Genomic DNA, 19,309 nt, shown 5'->3' on the forward strand with positions numbered 1-19,309 from the left:
AATATTTTATTCTTATTTACAATGGAGAAGGTTTGCTTCATTAATGCTAATCACAAAAAGTAATTTGCCTGTTTCATATCAAAAACAGCAAAATGGAAAATATGATGCTACTTTTTATTCATCCTTAAATTTGGGGTATTCCTCTAACAAATATCTGTAAGAGGTTGGTGAACTGATTACATAATATCAGTTTAGAATCTTATATAAATTTACTGATTATAAATGTACCAAATTGGCTTCTAGGCAAAAATATCTTACATGACATTAGAAACAGATTCCCTAAAAATACTTATTTCTTAGTAAGAGACTAGTCTATTCTTGCTGCAGTTTCAGCTGCCAGAGACTGTAGCCATGTGTGTGTGTGTGTGTGTGTGTGTGTGTGTGTGTGTTTATTGTCTATTTTCAACAAAGGCCGTGTTGGGTGAAAGCTCATTCTCCGACAGTCTGTTTGTTGTGCCTATCTGCAACTTGGCATTTCCACTATATGGTGAGTAGCAACTATTCTTTTCATAATATTGCTACATGCCATCCTGGTTTACAATTTTGGTAATATTTTATATTTTCCTTTTTTGTTTGATTTTGGTACATATTATATGTTTTTATAATTTTAGCTTTTTTGGTTAAAATACTGATGTTTTTTGTTCACCTTTGACTCCCTTCCATTGTTTAATAGTAAAGACAACTGTTTATCACATAATGAGCAGCTGATGAATATGTAAAAAGGGAGTGAAATAATGTAGTTCTTTTGAATTTGTGTTCCTCAGAGGGCATACATATCCACACATCTCCTATTATCTTACTTGTGACCCACTCACTCCCCAATTCTCGCTCACATATATGCACATTATTATTAGCTATGATTGATTCCCTATTTCCACTAAAGAGCATGAGCTGATCTGACACATTTGAGAAAGAGGGAAAATAGTTTACCTTCTACATGTCATGTTTCATAAATCTCAAATGAAGGGGAGCCTCCAGGGACGAGGAACAAGTAAAATTATATATTAAAAGACAGAGACAGCCATCATAGACAATTTCTCTAAATCATAGTAAAAACACAGTATGACTAGTGCTATTGTGCCCATACTCTTACATCTTTGCCTAAGGCCAATGAAAAATGTTACTATAATATTTTCTGCTTTTATTGCCCTAAATATATGTTAAGGTAAATAATTGCTATTTTATATTTTTAGAATTATTTCTATTTCTCACCTCAAAATATTATGTGAACTTTCAAACAGGTGCTGACATAAAAGAAATGCTGGACCAAACATATTCTGTTGTCATGCGGGGAAGCTTATTTGGGGAGTGGAAAAGAATTTCACACTGCACCAAACCTGTGATAGCAGCAGTAAATGGATATGCGGTAAGTTTTTACTGATTCATTGTTTTGTAAGTCCATGTTTGTCTTTATAGTAGCTGTGTACTGACCATCATAGCCCCCATTTTTAATTTTAGACGATAATGTCATCCTCAGTAACGTCTCTTTCTTTTAAAGCAGTTTCTGCTTCACAACTTAACACATATATCTAATTTGTAAGGAATGTATTGTCATGTTGTTGGTATAAGTGATGTTTACACTTGATTCTGATCTTGAAAGATGGGCAGAAATTACTATGTCATAACTCAAACATTTTTCATAATTTTGGTTCTGTTCTTGCCCTAAAATGCTGGAAACAATTGACACCTTAATTTAGTTTTAATCCAGATTTGGATATGGAATGAATAGTTCCCAGCAGCTCAACAGTGACAGATGAAACAGTAGATGTACCTTCCTATGAAGCTGAGGTGAAAATTATGACAGTCACTGAAGCCTGGAAATTGAGATTAAAAAATGCATTTTTTTAAAAATGTAGTTCCCTACTGGGTAAATTCACTCCTCCACCATCTTTCCATTGACTGCATTCACTCCTGAAGTGTAATTCTTGAAGATCTGTAAAATATTTGTCTGCAGCTGCCATAAATTCTTCACTGGGTGCAGAACGTTTTCCAGCAAATTTGTTTAGATGTGGGAGAAGAGAGAAGTCAACAGGTGCCAGATCTATAGACTAGGGTAAATGCTCTAATGATATTTACTTCAAATGCCTCAGTTTCCCACAACCAAAGGATCTATGTTAGCAGGTGCACTATCCTAATAAATGACGGTTTTGTCCCATTTTGCAGTGTAGGTCTCTTCTTAGACATTTTCATTCAATTAAGCCATTAAATATATGAATTATTCATTAACTACTGTTCTATTCTTTTCAAGCTGATCAATGACAAGAATCCCCTCTGCATCCTAAAAAATACTGATCACATACTTTTTGGCAAATGAAATTGACTTCACTTTATTTTTAACCCAGGATCCCTGGCTTCCACCTGCTGCTTTGCTTGCCATATGATTTGTGGCATGGTACAGTGGGACTACACCACATCCACAATCACAAAATACTTCAAAAACTCTGTTGGATTCTTTTTAAAATGATCCAAGCTTTGCTGCAATTTTTTTCACATTTGACTTTGGTCAGCATTCAACAAATGTCAAACTGTGCATCTGTTTAGTCAATCCTTTTTGTAAATGTAGTGCATGTACTGCCTTTCTTCTGACATCCCTATGAAGTCAGCTATTTTATACAGCTTCTATTGTCAATCATCCAATTTGAATTTTTGTTTGTGCTTGCAATTTTTTTGATGGCCTTTTATTGGATTATATTCAAGAAAAACATGATCACATTTGAAATGTGCCTCTCATTTCTTTTTTTAATGAATTTGCTTTGGGAATAAACTTTCCAAAATACAGAACTTTATAGTGGCAGAGAGTTGAAGTTTACCCAGAAAAAATTAAATATCATTGTTATCATTGTCATCTTTGTGCTAGCATAAAAACTCTTCACTTTGTTATCCAACATGATATCCTATGGATCAGCTCGCTCAATGAAATCAGATATTTACAGCAGTTTATCTGTAAATAACCAGGAGATTGGATTCTCAACATTGAATAAGTAATTTTAAAATAGTAATCATTGATATGACTCAGGTCACTATCATAAGCAATTGCATATGACATAATACATAAATGTCATGGTAGATTTCTTATGAGGCAATATAAGGATGAGACCAATCAAATTTTGAATGAATAAAATTAAATATATTAAACATTATTAATGTATATATGCAAACTAGAGTGAAGAATGAATATTTTTATCAAGGCTGGGATATGAACCCAGGTCTCCTGTTCACTAGGCAGATGTGCTTATCACTATGCCACCCTGGCACAATGGCTTTGCACTACTGCATGGACTACCCTAGCACACTTACCTCCACAATCAAAATTCCCATTCATGCTGCAGCCCTCTTACGACTCCTCCTAAACATGAATAGCATTGCAGAGGCTCTCCACCTGTTTTGGAATAGCACCTCAGCATTGAACAAGATGGTGCAGCCTGCCTGAAACCAAGGCATATGTGCTTTAATCAAGGGTGTCATTGTGGTTAGCAAATCTGCCTAGTGAGCAGGAGCTCAAATCCCAGCCTTGGTAGAAGTTTTCATATGTAGCTTAAGTCTGTTTGTATACATCATAGATGTCTGAGACTTGAACACATCTCCAGAACCATAGAGTTTCATTTAATTATTAGTTGGGTGATAAAGGGAGTAGACCTGGTTATCAGTCATATTGAGTTCATCAGGGCTGCATGAAGAAATTACTGAAGAGATCAGTTTATATCACTTTTTATGCTCTCCAATATGTTATTAAAATTTCACCCTCAGTATTGTATTTTCACTGATGGGTTTCATCAGAAGTGCACGAAAAACTCAATGGACATCTTATCAAGAATGTCATACTATATCTTTTACAAACTGATAAACATCTTATATCCTTCTGTTTAGATTACAATGATTGCAAATGTTTCTTTAACAACTGTAGTTATAGGTCATACTCAGAAAAAAATAAACAGACTGAAATAATATTTCAGCTTGGTGGAGGATGTGAAATGGCAATGATGTGTGACATTATTTATGCTGGTGATAAAGCTCGTTTTGGACAACCAGAAATTATAATTGGAACAATACCTGGAGCTGGTGGTACTCAGAGATTAACAAGAGCCGTTGGTAAATCAAAAGCTATGGAAATATGCTTAACTGGAACTCCAGTTTCTGCAGAAGAAGCAGAGAAAATGGGTAAATTTCACACCAAAAATTTGTTATTTGAAACTAATGGATGTAGAATTAATGTAGCAAAACTAAATAGTGCTCTTGCATGTGTTTCTTAGTATTGCTGTTTCATCAGCATTGTTATGTAACAACAGGAATATAGCTAAGAGTTTCTATTAGTTTTACGTTGCTGCACTGTTTCATCAGCCAACAACAATAAACTGATATACATGAGCATAAAAATTTAACTAATCAAGTTTCCCACATGACAAATGCTGTTAAATGATATGGTATATCCTGAGTTGTTTCCAAAAATTATTTCCCATTTACAGTCATTTCTGTCCCCTCCATTCTAGAGAATAGTGCCGCCATTCCTGTTGAAAATATCTAGCACCAGTAGGTTCACTTGCATTTGGGTTGTACCTTATTATACTGATAATGTGACAGAAACTAAAATCACAAGAAGGTATCTACACTCTAAGAAAAAAAGAAAAGAAAAAGATGCACTATGAAGGAATTATCTGAATGGATCAGAAATATGTAGATGTGATGTACATGTACAGAAAAATATATGATTATAATTTCAGAAAAAATGTATGATTAATTCAAGAGGAAGAGGTTCACAAATTGAGCAAGTCAATAACATGTTGGTCCATCTCAGACCCCTACGCAAGCACTTATTCAGCTTGTCATTGATTGATAAAGTTGTTGGATGTCTTGGAATGTTGTGCCAAATTCTGTCCAGTTGGCATGTTAGATCATCGAAATCCAGAGATAGTTGGAGGATACTGCCCATCATGCTCCAAAAGTTCTCAATTGAGGAGAGATATGGCAAACTTGCTGACCCAGGTAGGATTTGGAAAGCATGAAGACAACCAGTAGAAGCTCTCACTGTGTGGGGGCAACCATTATCTTGCTGAAATGTAATCCCAGCATGGTTTGCAATGAAGGGCAACAAAACAGGGCATAGAATATCATTGATGTACTCCCATGCTTAAGAGTATTGTGGATGGCAACCATTCGGGTCCTGCTATGAGGTCATCACTCCTGGCTGATGGGCAATGTGGTGGTTGACATTTACACTGGTATTCTACTGCTGTGGAGTGTCTCAGATACATCTTCAGCCTTGAATCTCATTGACAGGAGTGAAATTGTCTCCAGTGATGAGTCCCGCTTCAAACTCAGCCCTGATGACCAGAGAAGACATGTCTGGATACCTCCTGGACCTGATAGGATACCAACACAACAGTTGACCACCATATGGCCTGAAAACCATGAGTGATGGTTTTAGGTGCCATTTCATTTCATAGCAAGATCCCTTTGGTTGTCATCTGCAGAACCCATAAAGCACAGTGGTATGTCAACAATATTCAACATTCCATTTTATTGTCTTCGTGGCAAACTATCCTGAGCTTACATTTCAGAAAGATAATATGCATCTGCATATTGCAAGAGTTTCTACTTCTTGTTTTCATGCTTCCCAAACCCTACCTTGGCCAGTGAGGTCACCAGACCTCTCCATAGTTGAGAATGCTTGGAGCATTATGGGCAGTGCCCTCCAACCACTCAGAATTTTGATGATCTAACGTGCCAAATGGACAGAATTTGGTGCCATATCCCTCAGAAGGACACCCAGCAACTCTATAGATCAATTCTGCGTAAAGGCCATAGGTGGATCAATACGTCATTGAGTTGCTCAATTTGTGAAGCTCTTTTTCTTGACTAAATCATCCATTTTTTTCTGATACTGTAATCATTTATTTGTCTGTGCATGTGCATAACACCTGCTGATTTTCATCCCATTTGGATTATTCCTTCATGGTGAATCTCTTTTTTTTTCTTTTTTATCTTATATCTGTAGACTAGGCAATTATAAAATTTTAAAAATGGACTGAACCTTCATCTCTCAATGTTAAACATAAAGAAATAAAGGAAGGAAGGAAATGTGGTAAAAGTGGAGAAAGGTGTACAGTAGGTGAAAGGATGTCAAAGGGTTCAGAGGCAATAATGGTGCCCATAAGTGCATTGTTATTTTTCAATTTTTGCTTAACTATTTATTGCCATTGGGAGGACATTAAAGCAAGCCAAAAAAAGTTAATTGATATAGATCTGAGTTATGGCATGAATCAAGTTATATAATTTTGGTCTTACCAAAAAGCAGAAGTTTTGCATCATTGGTAGACACAGACAAAAAGAAACAGTACTTGCTAGGCTAGGAATGCAGGAGGGAAGGGTGGCAGGTAGACAGGCTAGGCATGTGATGATAATATCAAAGACAGTTGGGGGCAGTGCACTTTGAAGGTGACAGGAATTGGGAAAGGGTAACAGAAGCTGAAGAATTTAAAAAAAAAAATTGTTCAAATTAGGTGAGTAGTCACAAAGGTAACTACAAAATAATATACTGTGGTGATTATACTGATTATAGTAATGTATCCAAACTGAAATAGGATATTTGCTCACTACTCATCTCTTACAATTTGCACAATATACTCAATGACTATACTAGAATTACTATGGCCAGTGGTATTGTTATAAATTGTATTATCACCAACAATCAGGAGGTAACTTTATAGCAAACAGCAACTAAAATTATCTGTCTGATCAGGAAGAATAAGTAATCCCTGTAGAACAAAATGTAAAGCCTAGGAAACTCTATATTAAATACAAAAACTGTATGACAACAACATAAATACCTACAATCACAATCTGGCTAATAAAGGTTGGTCTGAAATCCAAAATGGCAAAGGTTGAATAAACAGTTTTAGCTTCTTCATTACCAGATATTGTGAATATACTGATGAACTATTCCCACCAAAAGTAGATGCAAAGATGAAATAACTGGATTGCATAGGGTATCATTATTACTAGAGAAATGTTTAAAGTGACACACAGCATCAGTAAATATAAAACTAATTGCATAGATTTTTATGACACTAAAAGAAAAATAAAAAACCACACCATAATCCTAAAATATATGAAAATTGCTATTGGGTAGGTAATTATCATCTCAGACAAGAAGCCAAAAACAATGTGAATGATCATAAGTTCAGAAACAGCCCCAAGGAGATCAGCTGGAGCGATTCTTTACAGAGAAATCCAGAAATCCAGAAACTACAGCCATAGCCAAAGCATTTAATGGTTAGTTTGTAAATGCAAGCAAATATTTAACAAAGTATATCTCAGATTTCAAGAACAAATGATATAAATGTTTCATGTCCACTAAGAAATCCATATATCTGTTTCCAACAAGTGAGGAAGAAGTAAGCAGAATCATAGATTAACTAGAAAACACCAAGACTCAGAACATCTACCATATCTCAAATACAACTGTCATCTAAATTTATTGTTAAACCATTGATCAACAGAATTAATGAATTCACACAGATGGACTGTATCCTGAGAGTTTAAAAATTGCTAAGTTCCCACCATTACACAAAAAAGTCAATTCTATAGAACCTGAAAACTACTGACCTGTTAGTATTATACTAGTAGTATCAAAAATCTTCAAACATATTCTGTATTATGGGTCAAGAAACTTCTTTACATCACAAATTATTTTATTCAGAAGCCAACAGAGCTTCCAGACAGGTTAATCCATTGCTTCAGCAACACAATACCTTGTTCGCTGTGTACTACAGGGACATGGAAGAATCAACAATTGATGTATTCAGTGACCTATCAAAAGTTTTTGATTTAGATGATCACAAAATTTTTCTAGAAAAGCTAAAATTCTATGGGGCGACAGGCAATACTACTCAGACGTGGGGAAGATCATTAACAGTAGGCTTCAAGGAAGTGTTCTAGAGATTTTTTAGTATATTGTATATTAGTGACTTACCTCATGATATCCAACAGGAATATAGCCTATTTGCAGAGGACACCAACACTTTAACTAAGGGATCAATCTAGAAGGAGCCACAATGAAGCTGAAAGACTTTTACGTAGACTAAATAAATAGTTTAGAAATAATAAACTGATAGTTAAGAAATTATGGACTTCATAAACAAAATGATAAAAATCAATGAGAACAAATCTGAACAAGTACCATGGAAAAATTTGTAGGTTTCTGACTTTATGATCAATTAACATGGACAGAGCACATCCATATCAGAAATAGTAAATAAATTCAGACTACTATATGTTAATGGAGTTAGCCAAAATTGTTAATACTGAAGTCCTCAAAATATTTTACTTTTGACTCTTTAATCCATTATGTAATATGGAATATAACCATGGGGATGCTCAGTAAGTACAAAGAAGGTACTTACCATACAGAAAAGATCTATTGGCATAATGACCAATGAGAAATGTCAGATGAAATGCAGACCAATATTCAAACTTCTAAATATTTTACCAGTAACAAACATTATAAAATACTAGGATATACCAAGAAAAACATTAGTCATTTTAAGAAAAATGAGGAACTGCACCAACACGAAACAAGAAACTGGTGGAAACTAAAAACAACTCAGCATAGGACAAGTTGTTATGAGGAACGTGTACCGTATATGGGGATGGACCTATTCATTTGTCTTTCAAACAATATCAGCCAAATAATGAGCATTAAAGCCTTCAAGCACACAGTCAGAGAAATATTGCATTAAGATCCATTTTATTCCAGACATGAATTTTCTGATCATTGGAAGGTAAATCCAAAAAGAAGATAGACACAAAGCAAGAAAATGAAAGTAACTGTCATTTAGTTTTGATATGTAATATATACCTATGTAAATTTATATGTAAAGGAATTAGTCATAAACTTTAAAGAAGAACTTAATACACTGCAAAAAGCACATATTTATTATCCTGTAATATGTTCTATATGTGAACTAAATTGTAAAGCACACTATATAAATGTCATAGCAGAATCAAAATGTCAAGGCTCATATGTAATGATACAACATTCACCAATTGTAATACATCAAATGTATGATTAAAAAATATAAGTTTAAGTAAATTTGATACAAAAAGCTCACAGCATACTGAAAATTACTATGGTGTACAGCTTGTTTTACCAACTAGTATAATAATTAAGCCTGCATGATGTTTTAATATCTTACTTGGTATTCCACTGCAATGCAGAATTCATGTGTCTTAAATATAAGATCCTTAATAGTTTCATCCACAGTTATATGCCTGAAATTTGTGATTCAGCTGATAATTTCTTTGTTCGTTAAAGAAATTCTGCAGCTTATGATGTGGCGGGTGTCCACTGACTTTAGATTGGTCTTGTCCTTCTCACCGCATGAATTAAATAACTGCATGAGTTGTGCTGATTTTGACAGAGAATAGATGTTCCATTTCTTCATCTTTTTCTATGTCTTGCATTTTGACAATGTAAAGGATAGAGTGAAAATTGTTTCTGTTTTTCTTATGAATAATTACTGTTAAGCTTGTGTTTATGTTTAACAATATTAGGAAAGATGACACATTCAGTCGCAGACAGGCACAACAAAAAGGCCATTACACGTTATAAGTTTCAGCAAAGCATTCTTCAGCAGAGAAAACAAACACACATTCACACAAGCAAGCACCCCTCACGCACACATGAACACAAACACAAGCACCTCTCACCGGTATTTCCCATCAGAGTGCCAGTGGTAGTGGTCATGTGTGTGAGGTGTGGTTGCTTGTGTGGATGTGTATGTGTTTTCTCTGCTAAAGAAGGCTTTTGCCAAAAGTTATAATGTGTAACAGTCTTTTTGTTGTGCCTTTCTGCAACTCAGTGGGTCATCTTTAAAGTGAGTAACAATCTATCCTTTTCCTAATATTGTTGGCATTCCAACCTAGAGTTTCCATTATTTGTATGTTCCATAGTTTTGTGTATTTATTATCCTAAGTGAGACATGCACAGCTGCTCAGTAAATACTGAATCAGGGACACAATACAGAATGTGAGACTTTTTACAGGACTTGTGAGCAAAGTGTTCCCTGCCAGTCAGCTTATGAGTGAAGCCATCAAATTAGCTGAGAAGATCTCTTCACATTCACCTTTGATTGTGTCTCTGTGCAAAGAAGCAGTAAACACTGGTAAGTACACACTTCTGGGAAGTGTGATAATAATGTACTAAAATGAAATGGACCATTATTAAAATAGTATTTGATGATGAGAAATGAAATATGAAGATCTTATAAAACCAGAATACAGAAATGTTTCCTATTATTTAGGCACAGTTGTAATCATATTGAAATAGTAACTGATGAAAATCATTATTTATCAATTATCTTTACATACATTCTCATTTAAACAGAAACTGGATAGAGTTTAAAAATAATTTTAAGGGAGACATGTAACAAGTAAACAAAAAATGTTGATTTTTTCAGCTCTTGAAACAACTCTTCAGGAAGGCCTTCACTTTGAAAAGAGGACATTCCATGCAACGTTTGCAACAGTAAGTTCAGTTAATTAAGGGAGATATTATGGTCATCTGATTTTAGGAAACTTGAGAAACTTGCTCTTTATTAAGTAAGACAAATTTACACACAACAAATTATATCAATCATTAGCACTATAAATTGCCACAAACTTTTGTCCTGACTACAACTATTCTTTGAATGATCTAGCAGATGGGATGAGGTGAAAGAAACTTTATGAAAGTTTGAGTTGCACTCACATATAATTTCAGTATATGAATTAGTATAGCTCTCTCTGTAGAGAACCTTTCATGAATATCAAATATGGAAGATGTGAGCAGGCTATTTCATGTTCTGTGACAGGGAATTTAGTTTTCAGACCATGTGGAGAATAATAGTGGTTAATAAGTCAGTCCTCATGCACTTTTGTTTCGTGAAAGCATTTAGTAGTATGGCTCTCGCCCCTATTTAATAGATGCCATGGATAGTTATGATTCTCAGTAGACCATAATTTCAGTGTTAGGCTCTGGCTGCATTCATTGGTACAATATTTCTGGTTATTGTATAGTTTTGCCTAGTAGTAAATGGACAGGGAATGTGCATATTTTGTGCAAAAACAAGATGAATTCACTCCTGTTCATCATCAGTCAGCATAGGCCACAGTCAACAGTTTTTGGATTGCTGCAGCGGGCTGCAACAACTGAACATCTCTAGTGCCTCTGGACTTTCCTGGAAACCCTGAGGCAATAGCATCTGTTGATGCACTACTTCTGATCACTTTGACCTCATAATTGTGGGAGGCAATGTAGGAACTTTTCAAATGACTGTCACCTCAGCAACAAGTATTAGTTGCTGCATAGTTTTGGTAGCACCTCTGAGGCAGCGTCTCTGAGGCAGCATCGTACGCAGAGCCAGTTGCAGTCCTGTAAATTGGTGCCAAATTGAAGACTTAAACCAGGGGCTCAGACAGCTCTGCACTGCACTTATACGAGGTGCGACAATAAAGTAATGAGACTGATGCGAAAAAAAACGTTGCTTACCTTTTTAGTCAAGTTTAGTGTTGTCTCCTTCAAAGTAGTTCCCTTCTGATTGCTCACACTTTTTCCAGCGCTTCTGCCATTGATTATAACATTTCTGGAACTCATCTTCTGTAGTATCATCCAAGACTCTCGTCACAGCTTTTTGGACATCTTGTGTTGTTTGAAAATGGTGTCCCTTGACCGCCGTCTCTTGGAAATAGAAAAAAGTCGTACGGAGCAATATCTGGTGAATAAGGTGGCTGTGGTAGTACTGAAATTTGTTTTGAGGTTAAAAATTGCTGTACTGACAGAGCAGTATGGGATGGCGCGTTATCTTGATGCAGAATCCAACTATCAGCAATGTTGGCACAGACATGAAGAATTCCTTTACGAAGTCTTTCTAAAATTTCTTTGTAGTAATATTGGTTAACTGTTTGTCCAAGAGACACCCGCTCTTTATGAACAATTCCCTTGGAATCAAAGAAGCACACAAGCATGCATTTCACTTTTGACTTTGACATGCGAACTTTTTTTGGTCTGGGTGATCCCTTTGAGCACCATTGTGAACTTTGGCATTTTGTCCCTCGATCATACTGAAAAAACCAACTTTCATCACCAGTAATAACATGGCTCAACAATTTTGGATTGATTTCCACTTGCTCTAACAAATCGGCTGCCACATTTTTCCGTGTTTTTCGTTGTTGTGGTGTGAGACTTTTGGGGACCATTTTTGCACAAATCTTTCTCATACCAAGATCTTCAGTTATTATTAGATGAACTGTTTCTTAATTGATGTTCAATTTTTCTGCAAACATTTTCATAGATAATCTTCGATCAGATCGTGTGAGTTCATGCACCCTGGCGAAGCTGACATCCGTCTGTGAGGTTGATGGCCGTCCACTGCGGTCTTCATCTTCAACATTCATTCTGCCTTCACAAAACATTTTATGCCAATGAAAAACTTGACCTCTTGACATAACCTCCTCTCCAAAAGCCGTCTGAAGCTTACCATAAGTTGTCGTCGCGTTTTCACCCGGTTTAATGCAGAAAGTAACGACATACCGTTGTGCAGTATTATGCGGTCCCATTTCCATGACGAGAGACACAAACACATGTTAACTTATTGCAGCACAACTCACAAATGAGCAGTTGCGTCGATGTGCTGCTTGGACTAGAAGCAGCTTATAGACAAAGGTCAAAGATATTGTGCCTACACAAGCCTGCAGGGTTGCCACATATTGCAAAGAAAATCAGTCTCATTACTTTATTGTCGCACCTTGTATATGGCTTTCTTGATCTCTGTGATTGGACAGAGAATTGTAGTGCACCATTCAGTAGTTTGGGAGTATATAATAGAAAAGAAATGGCTATTCATATATCAGAATATGTTATCTGATCAGAAGTATATAGACATCCTTATTTAATGCAGATTTGACCTCTAGATAACATGAGAGGTGTATCCACCACTATAAAAGGAGGCAGTGAGCATTTTGTTGTCTTTAGAGATGCAGTAACAGCTGAATGAGTCAGAGAGGAGAGCTAAGTGACTTTGAATGTGGACTAGACAATGGAAGTCATCTGAGTAGCAAATCCACAAGGGACATTTTAACAATTTAAAGTTTCCCAAGTCGACTGTGACTGTGAAATGAGACATGAAGGAACAACCAAAGCTAAACCAAGACAAGGCAGACATCATGTACTGAAGAACAAGGACCATTGAGAATTGTGGAAGGTGTTGCAACAAAACATGTGAAATCAGTGAAAGGAATCACTTGTGAGTTTCATAGTGCTAGCAGCAGTCCAACTAACACAGTGACCATACATAGAGACTTAAAAAGAATGAGGTACGATGATCAAGTAGGCCCTCATAAGCTAAACAATTCTGTAAGTGCTAAGCAGCACTTGAAATGGTGTAAAGAATGACATCACTGGGCAATGGATGACAAAAAATAACTGATTTGAAGCAATTAATCATGCTATACCCTTGAGAAATTTGATGAAAGCGTTTGGGTTTGATGAGTGGCTCAAGATCATTACCTGCTATCATGTGTAGTGCCAACAATGAAGTTCGAGGAGGTGGTGTTACAGTACGGGGACGTTTTTCATCTACACCTATGCTTTGCAAACCACTGTGAGGTGCATAGCAGAGAGTATGTCCCATTATACTAGTTATTAGGGTTTCCTCCTGTTCCAGTCCCATATGGACCATGGGAAGAATGATTGTTTGAATGCCTCTGTGCATGCAATAATTACTCTACTCTCATCCTCATGATCCCTATGTAAGTGATATGTGTGGGGTTGTTGCATATTCCTAGAGTCATTATTTAAAGCCAGTTCTTGAAACTTTTTCATGGTTAAGATGTGGTCCCTTTATCACACTTCAGAAAATACTAAATGGAAAAACATAAGAAAACATTTTACAGCATTGTGTACTGTATTCAATATAGAAACAGTATGGAGACAATGAGTGCATAAACATGACAATACAGCCTGATATAAAGCAGTATTTATGAAGTAATGATGTGTGAAAAATAACATTCTTGAAATGGAGTGGTCTGTCAAGAGTTCCAACCTTGACCAAATGGAACACCTTTGGAGTTGAGTTAAAATGCTGACCATACTACAGATCCCAGCATCCACTAACACTACCTTATCTGGTTTTGGCTCTTGAGGAAAAACGGGCTGATATTCCTCCACAGACACTCAGACACCTCATTGAAAGTTCTGGTATGAAGCAGGTGAGATTAATGGTAGGGTATTTGACACATTATATCCAAAAAATAATTTAACACCCTTCATTAAAATAATAATTAAAGTACACTTGACCAAAAATGATACAGATGGAAAATTTAAAACTAGTTAATATGAAAAGCAAGTCAGCATAATGCAGCCACACCACTGCTACTATGGGCCCCCAAACTGTATCAAAGGTATCACAGTAATAAAATAAAAAAAGTAATTCAATTATGAGATAGTCAAGTTATAGAAAAATCTCAAAAGTAATTGTTAATTGTTTAATGGCCAATGGCTCATTTCAGAACTGGAAGAAAGAACTTTCAGGACAAATAGCCATCTTTAGAACAAATCTTAAATTTACTTATGTAATGTAAACCTAAACAGGACTGAGGTTTAAATGTGATGCAAGTAACTTCAAATAGTGAGTGCCATAGCCATGTAACAATAATGGCCTAACAGCTGCTAATATAAGGAAGTAAACAATCAGTCAAAAATTTATATCTATTTACACTATTTAATGGGAACAATTCAGAGTTTTAATTTTTGGAGGCACCAACTGAATGAGCATCATAACATTGGTTACTTCAAGCAGAGAGATATTAGTGGTAATTTTCAGTCATGTAACCCCTTATTCACAGTAACGGCCAACTGCCAGCTGTAAGTTTGAAAAAAAGTAAGCGACCCAATATCGTAAGCAACAACAGAGTCAGTTACAGCCACAAGGTAATAAATTACTGCTAATGACACAGTAAGTAAGATTTCAGTTGATAACAACACCAACAGAATATTAAGAAAGTCCTTAATCTTTGAAATTAAAGGGGTACAATAGCATGTGAACAAGTTAGGTGAAGGAAAAGTTGCCTCGATATAAGTAGTTAATGGCATTAACAGCAAACACATTTAATAATAATATTAGTACAGTGCCTGCATATGAAAACACAGCTGCTGGAGATAAAATGGTTTAGTCACATAAATAAGCTAGTAATTTATTTCAAAATCTACCTAAGGACCACCCTAAACATACAAGATTAACTAACAGTAAATGCTACAGAAACATTCACCTCTTGAGCTAGCAGTAGCCACAACAGATAAATAGCTGCAAATGTACAATCAGCCAAACTACTCATTCAAGATCTCCACAGAAAATGCGGTCTAAGTATAAATTGTGCCAGTTAAGGCTCTGGAGGTTCAGAAATTATCGCCATAACTGCATGAAACTCATGAGATGAATTACACACATGAAAGAAACAATGCAAAACAACTGGAAATTGACTGTCGAAATTGATGTAATCACCATACACATATGCACACACTCTAACCACTCACTACACTTATGAGCCTATTATGAAAGCAAAATCGTATTGCAATAACATTAAGGGCTATGCACCCTCTGTATTCAATGTACACAATAATGTACCTGGTGAACACAATGGTTAATCATTAAAGAGTGACTAAAACTCCATGTCTGTCATTCACTAGTAAGTACAGTCATGAATGAATCCCTAGCACATTCAGTCAGCAGATCTTAATTCAGATTTGAGAGCTGCAGGACACAGTTTAGTTCCCAGTCTCAGTTGCCACCTCAGTACTGCTCAGCCAAACATACAGACATCCACTGCCACAGTCTTGCACTAATAGTCACATGACAGGTCAGCTGTTTACACTCACAGCATACCTCTAATCCAACTCCAATTGCCTTTATTTGGCCTGCACAGCCAAACTTGAAATTTCTGCCAGCTGTGCTGGCCTTTCACAGCTGTCAATTCACAATGTATATTCCAGCCTGCTCCTAAACTAATACTAACCTCCGAAGATATTGATATATCCCAGCAGAGTTCAAGCTAGAAGAAGGGCAGGAGGGGGGAGGGGTACACTCCATATTAAAGTCCACTAGCAGGTGCCCAGATACTTTTGATGAAATTGGGTATGTGTACCATCCACATGGATTTTATGTAGGTTAAGGGAATATCTAAGAGACTAGATGACAAATTACAAGATGTAAGTAGGTAAAGAAGTAAATTAGCAGAGACCATTTGTACTAAACTAAAAGTTGGCCAAGTTGGAAGTGAATAGTAGCAAAATCTTAAATTCAGACTGGAATATATATAGGAAGGTTAGCTAGATACAATGGCTATGATGTATTTATTGCTGTAAAGGACACAATAACATCAAGTTAGGTTATTGCAGACTCTGTATTTGAAATAGTCAGAGTCACGGCAGAAATTAAAGGTGGATCAAACATTGTAATTGAACACTTATACGGATAACACACTTCAAAAGAAGCTGGAGTTGCAGAATTTTTCAGAAAAAACATGGAGAATATAGCGGATAAATTTTTGACTTATGCTGGGGAGAAGTCCGTATGTCGACTTGGAAATGAGAGAATATGTGCTTTATTTTTTTTTTTTTAATATCAGGGGATTTCCAGTTTCATGCATGATGGCTGCCAACAACCTTTATAGGCTGTACCACCAGAATATAAAACTCTATTATGAACTCTAGTCAGAGATGCATAGCCTACATGGAAATTATTTTTACTTCAAATATTGTGGCACTGAATGTTTGAAATTATTGTCTGCTGGTAGCATATGCTGTATCCACATTATAAATCTAATGTCTCTGTATTTGATTGGTCAGTAGTAAATTCATTGTATGCTGTGGAAGTAATTGCTGCTACTCTTGGCCTTCTAGTACTAATAACTTGTATGTATCATGAATCACTATTGTAGTGCAGCCTTCCAAGAGCTGTTCAACACAATGTTCATTTACCTGGATGACCTAGTCTACAAAAGGGAAATACTGATTTGTGCAAAGCACACAGAAGGACAATGTATACAAACTAAATTTTTGAAGGAAGAACTGACAACTCTGGCCCAAACTACAGTATCTCCCGTCCAAGTAAGGAGACAATGAAATTCAAAAGAAATGAGCTTCATAAAAATGAAAGTCACTGCCCTGTACTTAGTTCATCATGATTTTTATAAAAATCTGAAAGAAGCTGTTGGAAAGCATCTGCTCAAGGATATGGCATTGATTTGCTTGAATGCACCAGAGTTTAAATTGCAAATATTGGTGAGAAAGTATTGGACATTTGATGAAGCCAAAATTAGGAAGTAGTCCACAACTTTTGCACAATTGCCATGTCTTACAGTGAATGCGAAAGAGGTTTATTCCAAATGAATCTTTTAATTACTTCATCTAGGTCATTCATGCTTGTATGGACAACTTTCACACTTCATCAGGATGGCAGAGCCTCTTCTCACTCAGTTTAAACAAAACAAATATGTAGAGTCATGGCTGCTCGAAGCTCAACCTAATATTGGACTAAAATGAATTAATAAATAAACACCAGCAGTAAAAAGAGCAGAGAAATAAACTAATGCAGTCAATAGCAGAAGCAAGAGGTGGTCTGGAAACAATAAGTGTACACCAGAGGACATGCTAAAAAAATTACCAAAATCATTGATGAAATGTTACTAATTCAAATTTGCATACTTGCATATAAAGCAGTAAATGAAACCTGAAAGATAATAAAAACTTTTTAATGTTCAATGAGTATACCAGATTAGTTTGTGAAAACCTGAGACAAATAGACAAGGAATAAAAATCTTAAAATTATTCTGCAAAGTGCAGCAAAATCATTCTAAGGCATGGGTGTCTGCAATAACAAATAAACAGTTCAGAAACTGATATTCCTCTAATAGAGAGAGATACATTGTGAATTCAGATATGAATCTATTTTCAAGGGGGCACTGTCACTCAGAGATTACTGTACACCTAACATAAAATAAACAACAATTGTGGTACTAAAATTTGATTGGAATCTCTTTTCACAATGCTAACAGTCTTCAACACAATGAAATAAAAAACTATTATGATATGTAGGCACATTTCATCTACATACCTCTTCTAGCATTCTTAACATGGAGCCAGAGGCTGCAATTATCAATCTGGGAGAAAAATTTACACTAATGGCTTCTCCTTATTTATACATAGCTACCAAGGTCAAAGCTAACCACTAGTAAAATGTCTATAGGAATATTCCAAATACTAGTGGGAAAGACATGTCCACACCTATTTTCTGTCTGCTTATTTTGAACTTTTAAAACTGCAGTTGTAATTAATAAGTGGTGACTTTACTTCATTTGTTATGGATTGATAATTTTGCAGCTGTTTAGGTGTGTACCACTGAGGACAAAAAGAGCAACAAATGATACTTTCCTTCTAATGAACAATTTATTTTTCATAAGTAGTTTTGTCTTTAATGTTTTCTCTCAGTTTTATAATGAGTTGACTGTAAAGATAACTTCATAAATTTCAAATTTTCTTGTGTACTCATGGTTCAGGACAAGTAACTGTTCAAATTATTTTCTGTCTTCATGAAATTACATATTTTGTTTCAGCATTAAGTAAGTAAACTTAAATCTGTTGTTATGACTCATTGAAATGTAATTAGTATTGATTTTGAACTATAAATAATAGATCACAGATCACTTATTATATTTGAATACCAAATACAGATGCATATTCTTTGTTGTAGAATGACCGCAAGGAAGGAATGACAGCTTTTGTTGAGAAACGAGCACCAAATTTCAAAAACAGCTAATGTGTTCGAAAAACATGTATGCAACAGAGATAAGGTAAGTGTGTGTTATATTGATAGATAAAAACTAAATAAATATTAAATGCATTTGTAGCAAAGATCATTGCCATATTTATCGAGAAAAAATATTAAAATATGCAGCAAATCATTTGATTCTTCTTGTGATGGCATGACAAGGTTTGTGGTTTATGTTATCATCTACTGTTTTCATAATATTTATTATTCACAAAATAATATAAACCACCATCAATGATGATTAATGGTTCATATCTTGCAACTGTCTTAGATCCAAAATTGGTTGTTTCATAATGTGAAAACATAATCCAATTTAAATTATTTTAAATGAGTGTTTCAAATATATCTTGTTTGTCTAACTGTGGCCATTGTTAGAAGTCTAACAAAGCCTTGTTTAAAATATTTTTTCATTGTAAAAATTTCTTTTCATTTGGGTAAACCTATGTTGGAGC

General features: G+C 35.4%; 1 protein-coding gene across 3 annotated transcripts in view; it reads left to right on the forward strand.

Annotated features, from left to right (window-relative positions):
• Positions 1-19,309, forward strand: part of LOC126162388 (enoyl-CoA hydratase, mitochondrial-like) — a 43,730-nt gene that overhangs the window by 11,474 nt on the left and 12,947 nt on the right. For all 3 annotated transcript variants that reach the window (XM_049918864.1, XM_049918865.1, XM_049918866.1), the window contains exons 3-7: positions 1,242-1,366; positions 3,954-4,158; positions 10,041-10,160; positions 10,455-10,522; positions 18,780-18,879. In XM_049918864.1, the coding sequence (XP_049774821.1) occupies positions 1,242-1,366; positions 3,954-4,158; positions 10,041-10,160; positions 10,455-10,522; positions 18,780-18,845 (584 nt within the window). In that variant the 3' untranslated portion in view covers positions 18,846-18,879. The remainder of the gene's footprint in view (positions 1-1,241; positions 1,367-3,953; positions 4,159-10,040; positions 10,161-10,454; positions 10,523-18,779; positions 18,880-19,309) is intronic.

The sequence above is a fragment of the Schistocerca cancellata genome, chromosome 2 (genome assembly GCF_023864275.1).
Source record: "Schistocerca cancellata isolate TAMUIC-IGC-003103 chromosome 2, iqSchCanc2.1, whole genome shotgun sequence".
Lineage (NCBI taxonomy): Eukaryota > Metazoa > Arthropoda > Insecta > Orthoptera > Acrididae > Schistocerca > Schistocerca cancellata.